The sequence below is a fragment of the Manis pentadactyla genome, chromosome 3, assembly GCF_030020395.1.
Source record: "Manis pentadactyla isolate mManPen7 chromosome 3, mManPen7.hap1, whole genome shotgun sequence".
Taxonomy (NCBI): domain Eukaryota; kingdom Metazoa; phylum Chordata; class Mammalia; order Pholidota; family Manidae; genus Manis; species Manis pentadactyla.
In genome coordinates, this window is record NC_080021.1 from 186631817 (window position 1) to 186651838 (window position 20022).

The 20022-nt window shown below is 35.7% G+C and overlaps 1 protein-coding gene across 11 annotated transcripts in view; it reads right to left on the bottom strand.

The window, feature by feature from the left end:
- The window catches only part of RNF38 (ring finger protein 38), a 143086-nt gene that overhangs the window by 17150 nt on the left and 105914 nt on the right, over positions 1–20022 (bottom strand). For 9 of the 11 annotated variants that reach the window (XM_036888343.2, XM_036888342.2, XM_036888341.2 and 6 more), the window contains 4 exons: positions 12865–13058; positions 7099–7312; positions 1625–1792; positions 197–367 (listed from right to left, as the gene is read on the bottom strand). In XM_036888343.2, coding sequence (XP_036744238.1) covers positions 197–367; positions 1625–1792; positions 7099–7312; positions 12865–13058 — 747 coding nt within the window. The remainder of the gene's footprint in view (positions 1–196; positions 368–1624; positions 1793–7098; positions 7313–12864; positions 13059–20022) is intronic. The other 2 variants (XM_057498847.1, XM_036888344.2) reach the window with 2 other exon arrangements.

Genomic DNA, 20022 nt, shown 5'->3' on the forward strand with positions numbered 1-20022 from the left:
CTTCAATAAAAAATAATTATTAAAAAAAAAAATATGTCTATATTAATTTTTGTATCTGTGGATTCCTTAATATTTTAAGAACCAGAAGAATGCCTAAGTTATAGTTTTTAAACAGTAACAACTTACAGCTAAATTCATCTTTCAAGTCTAAACATTCTGTGAAAACTAAACACACACAACAACGAAGATTACCTACCGATCGTGATTGCTGTGTTTGGAAAGGGACAAACTGGCCCGGTGGTGGCAAATGAGGAGGATGATGGGGAGAAAGGTGAGGAGGATGTAAAAGAAATGGATCACTAGAAATAAGGGGTGGGAACGCAGCATATGGTACTGGTAAGTGCTGAACTGAACATGCTTGAAGCATCTGTAAGAGAAATTATTTTTTGTTAAAAGTATCAGAATAATAATTAATTAAAAAACTATACACCAAGATTAAAATGTCATTGCCATACCCTCCCCAATCATACCAAAATGTTTTAATAACCTATATTAACACAAAATACTAGTGTATTTTTGTACCTATTATTAAAATACTGGTAACTAGTAATTATTCTGTATTATATATAGTTCTTACAAATCAGTCAAAATACCTTTTATTTTAGCCTTTTTAACACCTATGAAATGGGAGGAAAGTTCTATATAGAAGTCTTTCTCTACTTGATTCAAGATGTAGCAGATATTACTGCTTTCCAAGAAGCTCTTCTTCAATCTGGTAGAAATTTTTTTATTGCTACAATTCCTGTAATTAGGAAAACCTAACTCACAACTAAGTGCCTTATTCTCTCTATATTTTAGTTTGCTAATTTAGCACAATAGTTCTATGACCTATTACTAAGAAATCAAGCTTAGGTAAATGAATCTGTTAAATTGGTGCTGGCATTTTTATGTGTGTGTTCATTTGAACCTCAAAGTCAGATAAGGGTATTAGGATTATTATTAAATTTAACAAAGTGATTTATGGTGAAGACATTACTCAACTTAGACAAGTCACTTCAATTCTCTGGATTTCAGCAACCTCATTTATGAAATAAAGAGGTTGGACTAGAGGTTGATAGATTAAAGGATAAAGCCTAAGCTTAAGAGGCAGAAAGAAATGGGTATGAATCTCTGCTCTCTCTCATACTAGTTGTCTATGACATTAAACAAGTCATTTTCAGTTTCAGTCTAGAAAGTGGAGACACCATTTTCATCACAGGCTTTCTACAGTGAGGAAGAAATCAGACCAAGCACTCAAAGTGCTTGTTAAAACCCATTAAGTGCTGAGACTGTAACTGTTGATCACTAAAGTCTTTGAGACTTTAATTACTAACTAGCCAGCATGCTAATGTTAACCCCCAAGGCCAACCTTCAAGGTTTTATTATGGGTAGTGCTGGGAACTAAATATGAGGGAACATGTTTTGCCCTTCAGGATATCCAAATATATAATTTAATTAATGTAAAATATATCAAGTTTTAAAGGTCATTTTATTAAATTGTTAACTGTAAGGATGCTACTGAGATTTGTTGTAATAAAATTGACTTTTTTACTTGGAACAGAAAAGCTGCAAAAGGCAATCTCTTCAATTTTGTTTGCTATTACCTAACATACTTAGCCATTCAAGAGGGACCTCACAGACTTACTGGAGGAGGCACACTGCAGACAGGGAGGTGCTGTCCACTGAAAACCACAGAGCATCCTGGGACCTGTTGTGTACTGCAAGCAGGGATGTGCTGGCCTGTGCAGAGTGGAATCCCATGTGGTGCCACTGTTGTTACTGTGTAAGAAACAGGGACAGTGCCCTGATGGAGCTATTAGGGAAGAAAAATAAAATTACAGCTGTTTGGATAAGACATCAACTATTAAAAATTAAAATCTGGGCATTTATCGATTTCCCTCTCAGGTGCATAGATTTTTCACAATGTACTTGTCCAACAAGTTTCAACCAGAATATTCTTTGCCATTCTGTAAGAAAGCTGTTTCAAGAGTAGTGTATGTTACCCATAGAACTAGACTAAACTCCTCTCTAAACGAGACTTGAAAAATTCAGGAGAATAATGAATTGCTAATTAACTCTTCTAGCCTGCTTTACAGAACAGAAACTTTTCTAGAGAGCACACTTGAAAAAAAAGGCTTTTATCTTCTACTATCTGGCCACAACCAACAGGAAAACGCTTTTCAACTGCAACTAGTAACAGCAATGTGAAGTAGTTACTTAAAAAATTAAATAATTGCCTTTTTTCTTGGCCAGTCTTATTCCTATCTTACCTATCCTGAGGCAAACAATGTTACTAAAATATCCTTCCATAGCCTTCTCCATGAGAATAAGTTATAGTTATATGTAAGCATGAATCAGCCATAAATTGTCATCACATTTGTTTGGTTTTGTTTTGACTGAAATATTACTCTGCAATTTACTTTTTAAAATTACTATTGTAGATATCTCTTTAAGGGAGTTAAACACAATTCACTCTTTTTGACACTAGCAGATATTTCCTTTTTTTAAAAATCAAAGTATCATTGACATAAATCTTATATTGGTTTTAAGTACATAAAACAGTGGTTCAACAGTTACCCATGTTATCTCACCCTCACTAGTGCAATTATATCTGCCCACACAGGAAGATGTTACAGAGTCACTGATACTAGCCAGATATTTCAAGTACACTCCCATAATACTCATTCATATGTTGAATGTTGAACATTCAAATTGTTTTCACTTGGCTGCTAATACAAACATAATAGTAAAAAATATTGAACATACATCCTTATACATTAGTAGTTTCATTTACTTCAGAGGGATTATTGGGTAAAAGGGTGAACATATTTTAAACTTTTGCAAAAGGCTGGATGGCGTTTAATCACAACCCAAACAATCACAGTAGAGGCCCAATCCAAATATTTCCACTCAAAGTAGACGTTCTTGCACTATAAGTGTTTAACTAACCGAAAATGGGGAAAAAAGTATCAGCTTGTTTGCTTTAAATTAGAATTTCTCTGGTGATGGGGGGAGTCTAGTAAACATAATATTCCTCATGTAATTGTAGATTAATGATACCAAAATAAAAAATAAAATTTAAAAATCTTTTGGCATCTTCAAAAAAAATTGAATTTCTCTGACTAGAGAGGCTGAACATCTTTTAATGTTTATTAACCATTTAGATTTCCTTTTCTGTAAATAATCTTATATCCTTTGCTCACTGCCCATTTTCTATAACGTTATCTGTCACATTTATTTATACTTTTGTTTTTTAATTAGCGTATGAATCTATTGCTTGTCATGTGTAACAAAAATATTTTCCCAGTCTGTTTTATCTTTCGATTAATCCTTCATTTAATTGTAAACTTTATCATTTACAATATTATATTTTTTGAATGTAGTCAAAGTGTACCTTTCAGTTTCCTTTTTGATGAGGTTATACAAATATGCTTCCAAACTTTCTAATTCTTATAAAAAAATTTTTTTAAAGTATCATTGATATACAATCTTACGTTGGTTTCAAATACACAACAGGGTGGGTCAACATTTACCCATATTATCAAGTCCTTACCCCTCCAGTGAGGCCACTGTTCATCAACATAGTAAGATGTTACAGAACTATCTAATCCTTTTATTGTTTACATTTAATTTATAGTACAACTAAAGTTTTTGTTTACAATGCAGAGTAGGGCTCTAATTTCTTCTTATAATTATAGTTGTTCAATTTATTAAACCATCCTTTTCTCTCTAAGCTGAAAACCGTTATTTTTTCCATTCATTAACTTCCCATATAATACTGGATCTAACTCATGCCACACCTGTGCTATTTCAGTTATAGTAATTTACTAGAAAAGTTAACATCTAGTAAGATAAATTCTCCTTGTTATGATACTTTTTATTTTTTGGCCATTTTCACACATTCATTCTTATTTGTAAAAGTTTAAATAATTTTATCCAGTTTCAAAACCCACTGGCATCCTGATTTGTATTAGTTGTATTAATGTTATACACAGGACACATAATTTTTTTATATTAAGGCTTTTCATTGGAATATCATGCCATCACATGTTCAACACTATGGTACTGTCCTTCAAGAAATTAGTTTTCTTCATAAAGATACTATATTATTCATATTAAATTTTTTCTTCAAGTTTCTTTTTTAAGTTTGTATGTTTTGATATGTTGTATTTTCCCCTAAATTCATATCAAATTGGTTAGTGCTAGTAGTGAGAAAAACTACTAATTTTTATTTATGTATTCTGAATACAATGTTATCCAACTTAATTCTACATTAAAAAAAATTAAAATCTCTTTTCTATGTATACAACTATAATCTGCTAAAATTCAAGTCATTTACGTTTCTTGTCTGGATCCTAGTCCTTTCTCAGAAACAGCATTATGAGTATTTTCATCCAGGCAGTAGCTTGTTTTTTCACTTTAAAAATATTATTCTTGGATGAGCAGAAAATTTTTAATGAAATTCATTGTTTAATATTATTAAGTGGCTAGTACTTTATATAAATCTTGTTTAAGAAATTGTTGCCTATCCTATGAAAACAATCTCCTTCATCACCTTTCAAATTTAAGATCCAGAGCTCAACTTTTTGTGCATGACATGAAGTAGTAGCCAAGGTTCAAATTTATATGCATGGATATCCAGGTGTTTCCAAATCATTACTGAAAAAGATCTTCCTTTCTCTCAAGTGACTGACCAATACATTGTTTAAGTCTATTTCTGACAATGAACACAAAATTCTTTACTCAAACTTACCAACAGTTCTCTGTATCAGTGCTCTTCCTGTGTCTTATTTAAGAAAGCCTTCCCTGCTTAATTAGGTCACAGTGCTATTCCAACATTACCTTCTTAAAAGCTTATAGTTCCGCTCTTAACATTTATTTCTTTAATCCAACTGGAATTGACTTTTGTGATAGTGTGAGACAAAGGATACAGTTTCACATCTTCATTTGGATACCCAATTGTCCCAGTATCATTTCATTAAAAATTCTGTCTTCTTCCAATTCTTCTGCAGTCATATATCATATATTATTTGTTCATGCAATATGAATATTTTCATATTAAACTATCATCTCTTGCCTGGAGTAAATCTATTTGGTCATAGGTTATTATTCTTCTGATATATTGCTAGACTGTATTTTCTAACATCTATTTAGAGATTCTTCCTAGGGAGTCAAGAATTTCTTTCTACAGTTTTTGGGAGTATAATATTTTTATTTGCTTTTGGTATTAAAATTATGCTGGCTTCATAAAACAGAGAATTTGCCTTAAGAAAAAAAAAGCCTAGAATAATTATTAAAATGAGTGTTCCTTGAAGATTAGGGAAAACAACTCTGAAGTTATCTGGTCATTGTACCTTTTTTTTTTCTTGTAGCATATGATTTTTTTTTATTAAAATATCACTGATACACAATCTTATGAAGGTTTCACAGGAGCAACATTATGGTTATAACATTCACCTATATTATCAAGTTCTCAACCCCCATTGGAGTCACTGTCTATCAGTGTAGTAAGATGCTATAGAGTCACTACTTGTCTTCTCAGTGCTGTACTGCCTTCCCCGTAGTCACTGTACCTTTTCAATGGTAAATCGCTAGCTTTCACACACTGGTAATTCAGATTTTCCTATTATTCTTGGGTCAATTTTTGGAACTTCTTTTAAGTTTTCCTTTTGTTCCCCCAGGGTTGGTTATATATAGAATTTCATAATAATAATAATGAAGTAATACTTGAGAGCTTATCACTTATACTAGTTTAAGTATTCCAAATGGACTGCTAATTCTTCCAACATCTCTTATGAAACAGGAGCTATTTTCATTTTACTATTGAAAAACATTATCTCAATGTATCCTGTATGTGTGGATGTGTTTATCATTCTTATTCTTATTTAGATTTGTTATTTTCCCCTTAACCAAGAGGTACACCATTCTTACCAATTAATTAAAGCACCAAGATTGGGTTTTCTGTTACTTAAAAAAAAAAAAAACCCACATCATTAATTTTAGTTCTTCCTGGTAATTTACTCTTCTCCATTCCTTTTAGTTTACTGTGCTGTTTTTTCCCTAATTACTCAAGCAATTAGTTCATTTATTTTTGATTTTTAAAATAAATAATGAAGGTTTATAAAATTTTCTCAGAACAGCTTTAGGCATGTCCCGTTGACTTTGATATGAAGATTTTTCAATTGTAATTTTGCTTCAAGTATCTCAGTATCATTATTTTTTAAGTCCATTTTTTAACTTATGATTTCTTTTTATCAGATTATGACCACAAAGACTGTGCTATGGAAAAACTCTTTAGAGCTTAATAGTTCTTAAACTGTTTCATGAACATAAAAGCAGAACATGTCTGACAGAAGAATGGTACCTGGGAGAGATCCTGTTTCTTCCAATTGTCAACACACAGAATTTTCATTGTTTCTATCATCTAATGGAGGTAAAAAACTGGATGCTAGTCTGAGTCTCTTTCCTTTGTAGTTTGTCTATAAATTTGCAAGATTTTTCCCATATCCTTAAGAACAAGTGATTGTAAGTTTACATCTAGATTTGTGTCTTTCTAGACCTTAGGAAATTCTGTTAAGAACTCAAATAATTTTGGTCTTCACCCTCAGGCTCTGAAGACTGGCAAGTCCTCTCCTCATCTAGTCCCTCAGTTCCTGGTAGGATGAAGGGAAATAAAGGCTTGTACCTGTTATCTCCTTGGAGACCTATGGAAACCTGTAAGCAAAGATGAACCAAACTGTCTTGCCTATTGAATTATTTCAGAAGAAAGAAGAGGGGATAGGAAATAGGGATATGTACTCAAACCAACAGCTATCTGATATTTCATATTAATCCTGCATCAGATCAGTCATTTCAAACCAACTATTACATGAAGTCATTGTGAGCTTTCACAACCTTGATCCTAATTTTCTGACATTCAATTTTCTTCTAAGGAAGCTGTAGGGTATTTAAATTTCACTCCTTCTTAAGAATAATGAATTTATATAAAGTAGTATCTTCATTTTAGGTAGAAGTGTTTCCTTTTAGATAAAAATTTACAATTTACAGCAAAAAACAAACAACATCAATAAACTGCTACCAGCTTTTAACAGCTGTATTTCCTGGACATTGTTATTATACCTGATCATGAATGTCAACCATTACTGCATTTTGCTGGGGTGGATGGGCAGCAGGGTGTAACAGACGGGGAGATACATTCGGAGGGTGGAAGGCTCGAGGTTCCTCTATTGCTTGTTGCTGTGCATAAGGGAGATGGTGGTAGTTTTCATCTTGACTAATGGAGTTATGTCGAGACAGACGATCCCTTCTTCCTCTCTGGCGCCTGACAGGAGGACTGTAATACAGCAAATGTCAAAAAGGCTGTTATACTGTTTACTGCTATGATTCACCAGGATTCTGTATTGTTTTTCTTTGCAATCCATCCGTAGTTTATGCAAAGGTAAAAGCCTGAATATTAAATAACTGCTGTGGTTCCCCATCAGCTCTAAAAACTTACAAATTTAAAGAGAAATTTGTTTTAAAAAAACAAAAGAACATAACTAGTATTCATCTCTGAAAGTATTTAGAAATCAATAGCTAATTACTATCATTTTTATGGGGGTGGGTTTACCTGTGTGAAACTACCCTGTTTATAGGCAAAAAAAAGTCAAATATCAGCAATTTCACATGGTTTAATCTATTAATTTGCTCTATTTATAGACATTACATAATAAGTTTTTAATTTATTTTGTCATTATTGCACATATGCCTAACAGGCACTTATGTCTGTCTACTTGGTCACATCATCCAGAAAGACATAGCTCCTATGTATACAAAATAATTTTTAAAAATGAGAGCAGAAAATACATGAAATAACCAAAGAACATCCAATTTGTTCACAACTGCAAATAGTAACCAAGTAAATACTGAGAATGGAAATGACTGAATGATAGTGTCAGCATAAATATTCTAGTTAAATACAGAATTTTTAGTTAGAATCTGGTTATTGAAGGGAACAACTTTTACTCCCAGGCACTAATCATCTACATAGTTTAACACTAATTTTAAAGTTGATATTTTGAGTAGAATACCATTTTCTACTTCCCTACAATTCCACAATTCCCATCCACTGATTTTTACGATGGTTCAGTACTGATGCAATCTGAAAAAGCAGCAGGCCTCATTAAAAGGTACTTCATATTGGGCAAAAGAGGCTAAACAGCCCCTTCTAGACACAGGCGAACACAGCTGCCTCAGCAATCTTTACTGAGGTCAGTTCACCTTTCAATCATCCCACTCTGCACCTCTCAGTCTACTGCTTCTCACTCCCAACTGCCCTGTATTAAAGAGAACAAGGGACAACCCCCTCTGGCAACATCAACTCCTCAATACTGCTCTTGATACCATCCCCCAGTTTTTGCTCCATTAATTGCTTCCTCTATCTTTATTTTTAGTGTATCTCATTTTACATTTTTGCTTCAAAATCTACATACTGTGTTTTGTATTGAATTTAAGATGCCACCCACCTTAGAACTTATTTTTTTAATATTTTAATTTGAAATAATTTGGGTATACTTTTTGCATACCCCTTACCCAGCTTTTTCCTCCATGCTAGTATCTTCCCCAAGCATAGCAAATTATCAAAATTAAGAAAAAACCTTGGTATCGTACTATTAATTAAACAACAGAACACATTCAGACTTCACCAGTTTTCCTACCAATGTTCCGTCACTGTCTTAGAATCTAATACAGGATCACATTATTGCATACAGTTGTTGTCTCCTTAAATCTTCTCCAATCTGTGAAAGCTCCTTAGTCTTTCCTTGTATTTCATGACCTTGATACCACTTAGACATTTACTCTGCACAATGTCCCTTACCCTGGGTTTGTCTGATGTTTTCTCATGATCTGTAATGTTATGCATTACAGGGAAGGGTGTATCACAGAGGTGATAGGACCTTTTCAGTGCATCATTACCAACAGGCTCCATCACTGGTGCATATGTATGTGTCATTGATCACTTGGCTAAACTGCTGTCTGCCAAGGCCCTCTATTACAAAAGCACCATTATCCCCTCTTAACTACCAAATACCTGAGAAGAGATACTTTGAAACCATGCAAATATTCTTCTGCTTGAAGTTATGCCAGTAATTTTACATGTATGAATGTATCTTCAGCAATCACTACTATGGTATTCTAATGGTGATTTTCTATTCCCCTCATTTCTTCTATGTGTATTAATCAGAATTCTATAAGGAAGAGATGTTGTTTCTCTCCCATTTGTTTACTCAGTTATTTATAATCTGTATGGGCTTATTTTATTCTTTGGGTTGTAATCCACACTTTCATTTTGTCTTATTAAAATTATTTCAACTTTGTCCAACTGCAGCATGTTCAGTTTGACTCCTATGCCCTCCCACTATGTCCATATCTTTTTGAGCACTTCCTTAACAGCTGGCACAATACACCTAGGCTCATCTTGTATTTTCCCTACACCACTTCTGGAATTAACCAGGTCTCCAAAGAGCCATGGGTCCTTTAACTGCAGAATGGTATTTAGAAGGTAGGTGAACTCACTACTACACAGAACTACTGTTTCTAGTCCCTCTAGGAGAGAACAGAACAAGAAAAGTTATGCATACTAACTTATGTATATGCACATATTTTTGTTATCTGTAGAAATATTTTAAAGGGCTGTTTTAAGTATCACTAAAAAGAAGAAAAAAGTTGCCAATTAAACTATGATATACCATCAACTTTAAATTCTTTATTAGATGTTAAGATGTGAAAAAATGTGCACCTTAAAATCAAAATAGAACATATATTCTTAGATCACTCATTTCCCAAAAAAATATTCAAACTGTCCATAAACTTTAAGGACCCCTTTTAATATGTTTTATTCTGTTGTTACCACTTGCTCACTTCCCTACTCAAAAATGATTTCAGTAGCTCTCAAACTAAACAAAAATTATGATTCAAGTCTTTTCCTGACATATAAGTCCCTTTATGATTTTAGCCCTTATCTTAATATATTGTCCCTTCACATTAAATCTGTTATGTATGCCTTTGTTGTACAACATTTAGGATAAGAATTATTGGAAAATCTAGAAATAAGAAAACAGATAAAAAAAACAAGTATTTCTTTTAGTTGACTATATACCAGTGATATATATATATATGTATTTTTTGTTATTTAGTTTTAGGTGTATTACTTGTAAATAGCACAAAGCTTTTCCCTCTGGGCTGCATTTACCTGCCTTTTGTTGGATTGAGCTCTCTCTCTACTATCTGTTCATTGTGTGGAAGTTCTATATTCTAGCTCTATTCTTCTAGTGATTACCTTTAAATTTTTAAAGGTAAAAAAAAGATACTTTCATTTTTCTAAAAACATCTAGATTTACTCAGCAGTCCTGGTTGGGGGATGCAGGGGTAATGAAACTTAATACACTTTCATTTTTCTCTGTTATCCCCACGTCATGTTCAGATATTCCACATATTTCTTTCTCTTTTTTAAAATAATAGACCTTTATTTGGATAAAGGCGTGTCCTTTTTGTTTCCTTTGCGAAGTAGCAGTTTTGAATCCTCCTACTTGCATTTATTCTTCTTCTTCCTGGACAGAACATGGTTTTTAATAATTCTCTTTCAAGGAGGATATCTTATTGCTTAACTTTGTCTTTTCTATGTTTGAAATGCTTTTGTATTTTGGCTTTATACTTAAAGGATAAATAAGCTGGTAGAACTAAAAAGTTTTCTGTCTTTGGATGTTTGTGGATTTTTATTTATCCTTGGTATATGTTCTGAAATCTCACAAAGATCTTGCACAATGCTCAGTCTTTCTTTAACTTTGGAAAACAATTTTGTATTATTTCTTTTAAAAAGTTTCCCTTTTAATGTCTCTGTTTGAAAATATTACTAGACATATTTAGAACTGATGGCTGTCTCTATTTAAATTTTCTTTCCCACACTTTTCATTTTGCTTTTATACACTATGTTCTGGGAAAATTCCTCTACTTGAACTTCCAGAAAACTAAGACACATTTTTTTGCCCATTTACTGAGATTTTATTTCTAGTTGATTTTTATGGATATAATATACTCTTGCATCTTTCACATGTTATATTTACTCTAAAATTCTGTTTTGTTGTTCTATTAACTTTATTCATGTTGTTTGAGTTTAGTGCCATTCTTTCACTTTTCTGGTTTTCCTTAAATGTTTGGTAATTTCCTGGTTGTGTGCTCATCTCAGTATTTGAAATTATGCTAGACTGTTGTTGAATATTGCATCTGCTCGCACAGCCTGCTTCTGGGAGGAAATCTGGCTTATTGTTAACCAAAATAAAGTATTAAAGTGAGAATGGAGTGAGGAATAACACACTGCTGAGCCAAATAAACCTGTCGCTAGTTTTCTAAGTTAAGTGCTCCCTATCCCTCTTTTATGTTTCCATGAACTTAGAGCATGATGCTTCTCTTCAAGAACCTATAGCTAGTTAATAGTACCATCTGGAAACACATTTCTGACACTCCCTTTCTGGTCCAGAGCATTTCGTATGAATTAGTAATTGTACTCCTAGGTTTATATCCTGGTGAAATGTTCCTACATGTATACCAAATGTGTACATACAGGTTTCTAATAGCACTCTTTGTAATAGCAAGAAACTGGGCATAGTCATTACTCAACAGCAGACGGATGCATTAATTATGGTATATTAATATAATGAAGATGACCTCATAGTAAAAATAATAGAATTACCACTACACAAAGAAGAATACATTTAAATGAAATAGGCAAAAACTAAAAACCATATTGTTTTAGAATACATTCATAGGTATTAAAAAGTCAAATGAGAAATTTTTAGATAGGGTTTATCCTCTAGGATGGAAGGTTGTGGGGAGGGGCTTTTGAGGAATTAGTGTTCTATTTTTACCACGGTGTTGAGGTGACCTATGCGTTGCTGTCCTTAAGTGTACATTTGTTTTACATGTTTTTTTCTGAATATACAGCCATTAGCTGACCACTCAGATGGTCATCTTCTCCCTTGTGTCCCAATATGCCAAAGAGGGTGAGCTCTCAGGTATCACTTCTTATAAGGACACTAATCCTACTGGATTAAGAGGCTCACCCTTATGACTTCATTCAGTCTTAATTACTTTCTGAGAGGCACCACCTTCAAATATAGCCACATTGGGGGTTAGGGCTTCAACATACGAATTTTGAGGAGATAGAAACATTCAGCTCATAACACATTCCTAACTCGATTATCAATATCCTGAACATGCAAACAGTTGTCTTACCCCTGGGACACACCATCTCCCTGGAAGAATGTATGACCTCAGGCAACAATTAAAGAGGAAGATGCTCAGAAGAAATGTCCCTGGGAAGGAAAGGAAGGGGTCAAGTCCCATGGGAAGAGAGGACTGAGAGCTGAATTAAACCTCAGTCACTCCTTCAAACCACAGGTGGCACAGTTTTATAAGAAACCTAATTAAATTCCTAGTTGCCCTAGAGAATGGGGTGGAGAAGAGGTAGCTCAATTGTAGGATCTCCATTCTTCCTTAGTTGTGAACTATAAAACACATTTTCCCATAATCAGTATTGCAGGCTATCCCACAAAAAAGTTTTAAACTATTAAGATAGTTGAATTCATATATCATGGCATGGATTGAGTTTAGGTAAATCACTTTAGCCTCTTTCAATTTCTTCCATCTGTCGACCACAAGCTAAATGAATTCATGATCGAGTGTGGGAATCTAAACAATTTGTAATGTTTTTCATGTGTGAGTGTATAAGTACGTTGTGCTGGTGTGTTTATAAGATGCCTACAGAAAAACGCTTTCTTCTAATGTTTAAAATGCCTCACAAATCTACCAATGTAAGAAAATTTAAGAAATAAATCATAACCAACTAACCTTCTTCTGTTGCGTGCAGGTGTGTTGCATCGTTCCCCTGAGAAGTGATGTTGGCTTGGTCGCACTGAAGGGGGCTGCCTATTTGATGTCATCTCCCATGGTCGCATTGGTGGTGAAGGAGCTGGTGATGCTGATGTATAATCAAAGACTGAATTAGAAAGGCGCTGTCTCTTGGGACTTGGACTATCTTCACTCTGCCAATGTAACAAAATCAATCAACTGATTAAGGTCTTTTAAGGATTTTTGCTTTACTGTATATGCACAGGTGTTTAAATATATACCTTAAAGTGTAAAGGAGGGGAAAATATGCTATCAACCCAAATAAAATACCTTTAAAGAAAAACATGGGGAAAGGGGAAGGAAAAAGGAGGTGCACAGTAATTTGTATCAAAGAAAGTGGTATCTATTTCTTAAAAATCACTGTAAAATTCATTAGGCAACAACATATAAGGTACACAGTAAGGCAATATAAGCAATTCTATGGTAGCTGACCATTTCCTTAAAAGCCCAATCCAGTTAAGAAATTCCACTATGGCTGTTCATCAGTTAACAGTTACTTTTTTAGACATCAAATCTCAGCTGAGATTAATTTAGGAGGGAGTATAACTTAAGTAGGCCCTTGACTTCTAAATCACACTCTTCTGCCTCTTTATTCTTGTTCTTTAAGGCCATTACATTAATTTTCTTTAATAAGGGTTGTGAGGATAAAATGTTTGACATTTATATGAAACAGTCAACTGATCAAGATCATCAGTTCTCAACTATAATGTTACAGCATTTTTGGAAAGACACAAAGTTTCAGGTAAACAAGGAGAGTGCTGGATAATTCAAAACCTATACCTGTTACATGCTGAGGCACAGTCTCAAGGGTCATGGCACCGCTTATTAGCTGTAAAGTTTGAATGGATCTCTTAATTAAATCAGTAACACTATGATTTCCCCATCTCCACAACTTAATTTTCCAACCTAGTCTCACCAAAACTGTCAAATTAACTGAATATCTGTGTTTTCTAAGAGAATCTCTCCTACCTCCAATCTACTCTTGCAAATTCTAATTATTTGGGAATTAGAACACTTCTGATGGCAAAATAACTAGAACCTGCTACCAGCACAAAAAATATCAGCAAAAGGATATATGGGACTACATACATTAAGTTTTAAGAGGTAAGCATAATTAACTAATTAAACCGACACAAATGAAACAAATTACTAAATGTTCACTTTGATCATTCCAATTATATAGCAGAGGTATTCCAAAAACAATGTCATTTTCCTTCTATAGTTGAGAATAATATAATTCAAATTTTTCATTATAATTAAAATAAAACATAGCTTTCAAAACCATACAGAAATGCTTTTGTAACTCTTCACCACACTAACCTTATTTTCTTCCAGAATTAATGGTGTTTTTAAAGGTACTACTTGTTTTCAACTCCTCTCCTTGATTTTAATAAGAAAACCTCTGATAATTCCAGAATTAAGAAAAAAACATTGAAATTTAGAAACAAAAAGGCAAAACAATCAAGGCCTAACAAACTCATACAGGACCTATATAAGCACTAGAAACTAGCTGTCTGCATAGTTGCTAAAATAGATTTAACTAACATTGACTTTTTTTAAAGTACCAAATGCTAGTAACCAATCATGATCATTAGCTTTCACATGCAAAGCTTAGTTAAGCAAGCCAAGATAAGGAACTTTTAATTCTAAGAATTCACTCCCCAAAACGGAGGAGAATGCTACAGATCCACAAAACAAGACCTAAAAAAGCACTTAGGCTACCAACTTTTACTTATTTTTAATGATGTTAACACTGTTATTTTATAACTATTTTAAGAGTAGAGATAAGGAAAGGTACTGGAAAAGTTCATTGTGCTTTGATTTCACATTAGTGAAAAAGAGGAGACAAGGAATTGTAAGTGAAGGGAAGTGAACTATTAACTAGTACTACAGTAATAAGTCTTACTTTTATACTCAAAGTAACAGAAAACCACAACGGATACTTAGAGACAGAGAAATACTAAAAAGTTGTTTTACTTTTATTCTTCCTCAGTTTTAGTATTCTAAGGAACTGCAAGAATACCCTCAGTTTCCTGAAGAGAATTAGATTAGCATTAGACTTCTCACACAAAAAAAGAAAGATATTAAAAGGGCTCTGAAGGAAAGTGACACTGAACTTAGAATCTTACGCTCCAAACAACTATTTGGGGGCAAAAACAAAAGATCTTCCCAGACTGTATAAAGATTCAAAGTCACTTCTCACATACCCTTTTCAGAAAATTTTACTTGGTTTTATATGTGTACAAACGTGTGTGTTTTTACTTCAGGACATTATAAAAACACAGGATCCAATAAACAGAAGTAACCGAAAAGTGCAATGAAAAGAAGTCTCAGGATGATGAAAAAAAATCTCAGGTCTGAAAATCACTCCAAATGAGAACAAGTCAAGAGAAGTCTGAGAAAGATGCCCTCAATAATGTGGATCAGAAAATAGTACGACTGAGAACTTCAAAGTTCTTAATAAAATTTAAGCGCAAGGCTCTTTTGTCTTAAGAAATAAAAAGGCAATCAGAGGTCTAGGAAAAACAAAGATAAAAACACCTTCCAATCATTTTGTCACCTAAAGCATTCTTGGATGGAACAGGCAGTCAGAAGATTATATCTCCTCCTCCACAGGCCAAACACGCTGAGTTCTGCAATGACTAGACAGGTATTCCTAAGATTACAAAGAATGTTTACTGGTTTTCAATCATTATAATCAATTTAGGACAATGACTGAAAAATTACTGATATAGAAAAGTTAACTATAAAGACTAACGTGACAAAATAATGGACTAAATGTGAAAATCCTAATATAAACATCTAAAAATAATGGCTTAAATGTAATGAAATTACTTTTTAAATGTACTGCTGAATTAAGAATAGAAAATTATACAACGGACCAGAAATAAAGGGTAAGACTGAAAACTAGGTCTGTTTTTTTTTGATGTCCCCAGTTAGGGGGACATCAAAGATACAGCCTTATCACTGAGATTCCTGCATAAAGCCAAAATTTTCAAAGTACTAAGTTTCAATAGAAAAAAAAGAAGACTAGAAAAAGCCTACTGGCATAGAGAATCAACAAGGAAATATATCTACTCTGTCTGGACTGGTAATTTTAAGAATTTCTTCCCTGAGAATTCAAACCATAGGTTCTTGCCTCACACCAAGTTTAGGGTTCAAAGTTTTCATTACCCACAGAGGTCTATAAACTTCTAAGCTTAGAAACTTATATAAAAACTGGTCCAGAAACCATGTTAACCACAAAGACTCCTGATGGAAGTAAATGCAAAGCAGAACCTGGAGGGATACCCCCATTACCTAGGCCCATGGCTCTCAATCTTTTTCATGTGTCAGAAACACCAGATTGCTGAGCCCATTCTCCAGTCGCCAATTCAGAAATTTTGGATTAGGGTCCAAGAATTTGCATTTTTAACATGATCCCTGGTGATGCTTGGCTGCTGCTGGTCTGGGGCTACTGTGATATAATGAGTCATAAGAAACATATTTATTTGGTCATTCAGATGACCAAATACGTATTTCCCAGGTGTATTTGGTCTTCATCCACAGTTCTGAAAATACTGCAGAGTCTTAAAGGTGAAATGGGTGTTTTGTCATATTAATAAGAGACTTTTGGACCCCATCCAAGGGCGGGGGTTGGGGCTGAATCGGCCAATGGCTTGTAACTTAAGTCAATTATAACTATGCAATGAAGCCTTCACAAAAACCCCTGAGAAAAGCTTATCACTCTGCTCTGTAGGATCCTGCTTCTGAGTTAGACAGAGCTTCTACGCTTGGGGAACCAGTACACCTTCAGGTGCCACCAAGCCAGGCCCTATGGGTAAAATTGTAGTATTTCCAGAATATCTTGCCTGGCTTTAGTACATCTGCATATCAATAGGTGTTCAGAGGTGGAATTAGAAGTACGGCTTTAGTGCATTTGCATCATTCCTTAGGGGTGGAGAGAAGTTCATTTCCCATCAATGGGTAATTACCAGGGTGACAGGAGGGCTTATCTGTACCTGAGAGGTGAGGAGGAGGGCTGGTTTTGCTTCTGCTGGAGCTGGAGAGAAGGGCCCAGACTGCAGTTTGTAAGCAATAAACAGATTTTAAACTTTATCTCTCCCTTTGACTGATTTAGGTTTTAGAGGTATTTTGCCCCAGGATTTCCTCTCCCCGGACTTACATCTGGCATAGTTGGCAGGATTCCTCTGAACCTGAAATGATGGGGAGAAGTGGCGCTCATGCCGAGGGACATGTGCCTACACTTGCGTGGTCGTGGAGGTGCCACCACTGCTGCTGGCCGCACTGACCCTGGCCCGTGGCCTGAGCCTAAGGTTACTGCTTCTGCCACCACTGCTGCTTCTGCTGACACTTGGAGCCTGGTCACAACTATGGAAAGGAGCAGAGGTCTGGTACATCTTGATAGAGAAGCAACTGGTTGCTGTGTACCACGCCTTGCTGGCTATGTAGCCCACTGCCAGAAAAGCTCTGACCAAGGTAATAACCACCTATCCCATCTTGGAGTGGGTAAGAGACTGGACCCAAAGGCCACAGAGTGGTGTGACACAGACACCTACTGTATATCATGTGACTGGCCATTTGTATTTGGCATCCCCAGGGAATGATGCAGACACATTGGCCCAGGTGCACTGGCTAGAAGGAAAGCCTGCCTCTGATGTGGCCCAATGGCTACATCAACATTTGTTGCACCTGGGGCAAAAGACAATGTGGGCTGTAGCCCATCAGTGGGGCTTGCCAATGACCTTTGAAGAAGTCAGCTGAGCCCGGAAGGATTGCCCTGCACGTTGTGCAGATCAGCAAACCACCAAGAGGGGCCTAGATAGCATCTCTTTGCAGCCTATGGCTGGTCGCCAGTGACTGAAAGTGATCAAGGTACCCACTTTACTGAACATGTGTCGCAAGGATGGGTGCAGCAATTAGGAAAAAAATGGACATGGCCCTAGACATTTTGACACATGGACTGGTGATGGCTGGCCCTTCTGGCACCTTGGGGAAAAAGGCCTGGAAGCTGGCCTCCTGTGTATTCCTGAAATAACAGCCAAGTGGCCCCCCACAATCATGGTTATTTGCTTCTACAGTCCTTGTGTCCTGGATGTGCCCCCTGGCTGCAGCTGTCGTATGATGATCAGCTACTGCCTGCCTATTGAATGGATGAGCTTTGGACTTAATCTGCATGGGACTTTGAACCTAGCTGAATCCTTTGGCTTGAGAATTATCATGATTGTGTTGCTGTTGTCAAGAAAAAAATGCTTAAAGAGAGGCCTTACTTTGTCTAATATTTGGTAAAAGTTTTGTGAGTAATCTAGCATAGTTGTTAGAAATTAGTAAACAAGTGTAGAAACATATTTTGTGCTTAGTGAGAGATTGTGCTGTAAAGTACATTTACTTAATCTCTGCATAGGCTGAATCCTCTGGCTTGAGGATTATTATGATTTTATTGCTGTTGCTATTGTATGTCATTAGTTAGGTTGGAAGAGGGGGAACGAGTAAATTGTAAGGTGAGATTTCTCGAGGTGTGGCCTGTGGGTAAAATTGTAATATTTCCAGAATATCTCGCTTGGCTTTAGTACATCTGCATATTAAAAGGTGTTCAGAGGTGGAAAGAAGTATGGTTTTAGTGCATTTGCATCATTCCTTAGGGGTGGAGAGAAGTTCATTTCCCTATCAATGGGTAATAACCTGGGTGACAGGAGGGCTTATCTGTACCTGAGAGGAGAGGGGAAGGGCCAGTTTTGCTTCTGCTGGAGCAGGAGAGAAGGGCCTGGACTGCAGTTTGTAAGCAATAAACAGATTTTAAACTTTATCTCTCCCTTTGACTGATTTTGGTTTTAGAGGTATTTTGCTCCAGGATTTCCTCTCCCTGGACTTATAGGCCCCAAGCTCCACCAGGACAGAAACTCCTTTCTTTGGGACCTTGCCCTATGTATCTCTTCGTGTGGCTGTTAATTTGTATCCTTTATGGTATCTTTTATTAAGCAGGTAAATGAAGTGTTTTCCTGAGTTCTGTGAGCAGCTCTGTTAGGCAGGAAAACAGATATGAGCTGGGTGGAAAGAGGATAAGGTCAGTTAAGCCCACTAGAAAGGAATCAGAGTTAACCAGTTAAAACTAGAAAGCCAGAAAAGACTCAAGAGTTAATGAGTTAAAGCTCAAAAGGTCAGGAGTAAATTGGCCTTGAATGTTTGTATATTCCCTAGAAAGGAAAAGTATCTGAGCACAGCCCATGTCTTCATTGTGTCAATTAGATCATGCCATTTTAAGATTTACTCTAGCCTGCTAAAAGGCCCAGCTATAAACGGCATAATAAAGACAGGAAGATTCCATCTTAAAGCTAAAATTGCATTTTAAAAAACCAAAGAAGTTAAGAAGTAAGGTTCTTAACATACTCTTTAGCAAACAGACAATAACTCAGTCCACCTTGGAGGAAGAGCAGTCTTGACTGATAAGCTCCCACATAAGGAAGCTGCTATCCTGGGAGGGAACCAGAGCAGTAAATTTCTTGTATTAAGCTAATTTTACAGAATTACCTGCAGGATTGAGACCACATAAAAAGTCCACACCCCTAGCCCTTTGTCACATTCCTGAAAAATCCTTACAAGGGGGAACCCCCAACCTTTCAGTGCCCTCCTCTGGGGTTGCTTGCACTTTCTAAGTGTGTAACTTCAACTTTTCCCCCAACCTTTTAACCTTAAACTTTCTCTCTCCAACCTTTCAGGGCACCTCTCCTCCTTGAGGGGACCTGGACTTCTTATCTCTTCAAATAATTTTAAATAAAACTTTTACTCTGCTTCACTACTGTGCCTCTGCCCTTCAATTCTTTGTTGTGGCGGGGACAAGAACCGAGGAAAATATACAACGCCTCCCCCAAAAACTCTAGCAAATTAACTGAACCCAAGGGGGAGGTTGTTTGAACCTCCAACCAGTAGCTGGTAGGTCAGAAGCACAGGTCAATTGCTTGGGGTTGTGACAGGTGTCTGGAGTTGGGGGTGGAGGGCAGTCTTGTAGGACAGGGCCCTTAACCTGGGGAATCTGGTGCTGTCTCTGGGCAGATAGCATTAGAATTGAGTTGAGTCTCCAACACATGCTGGGTGTTCAAG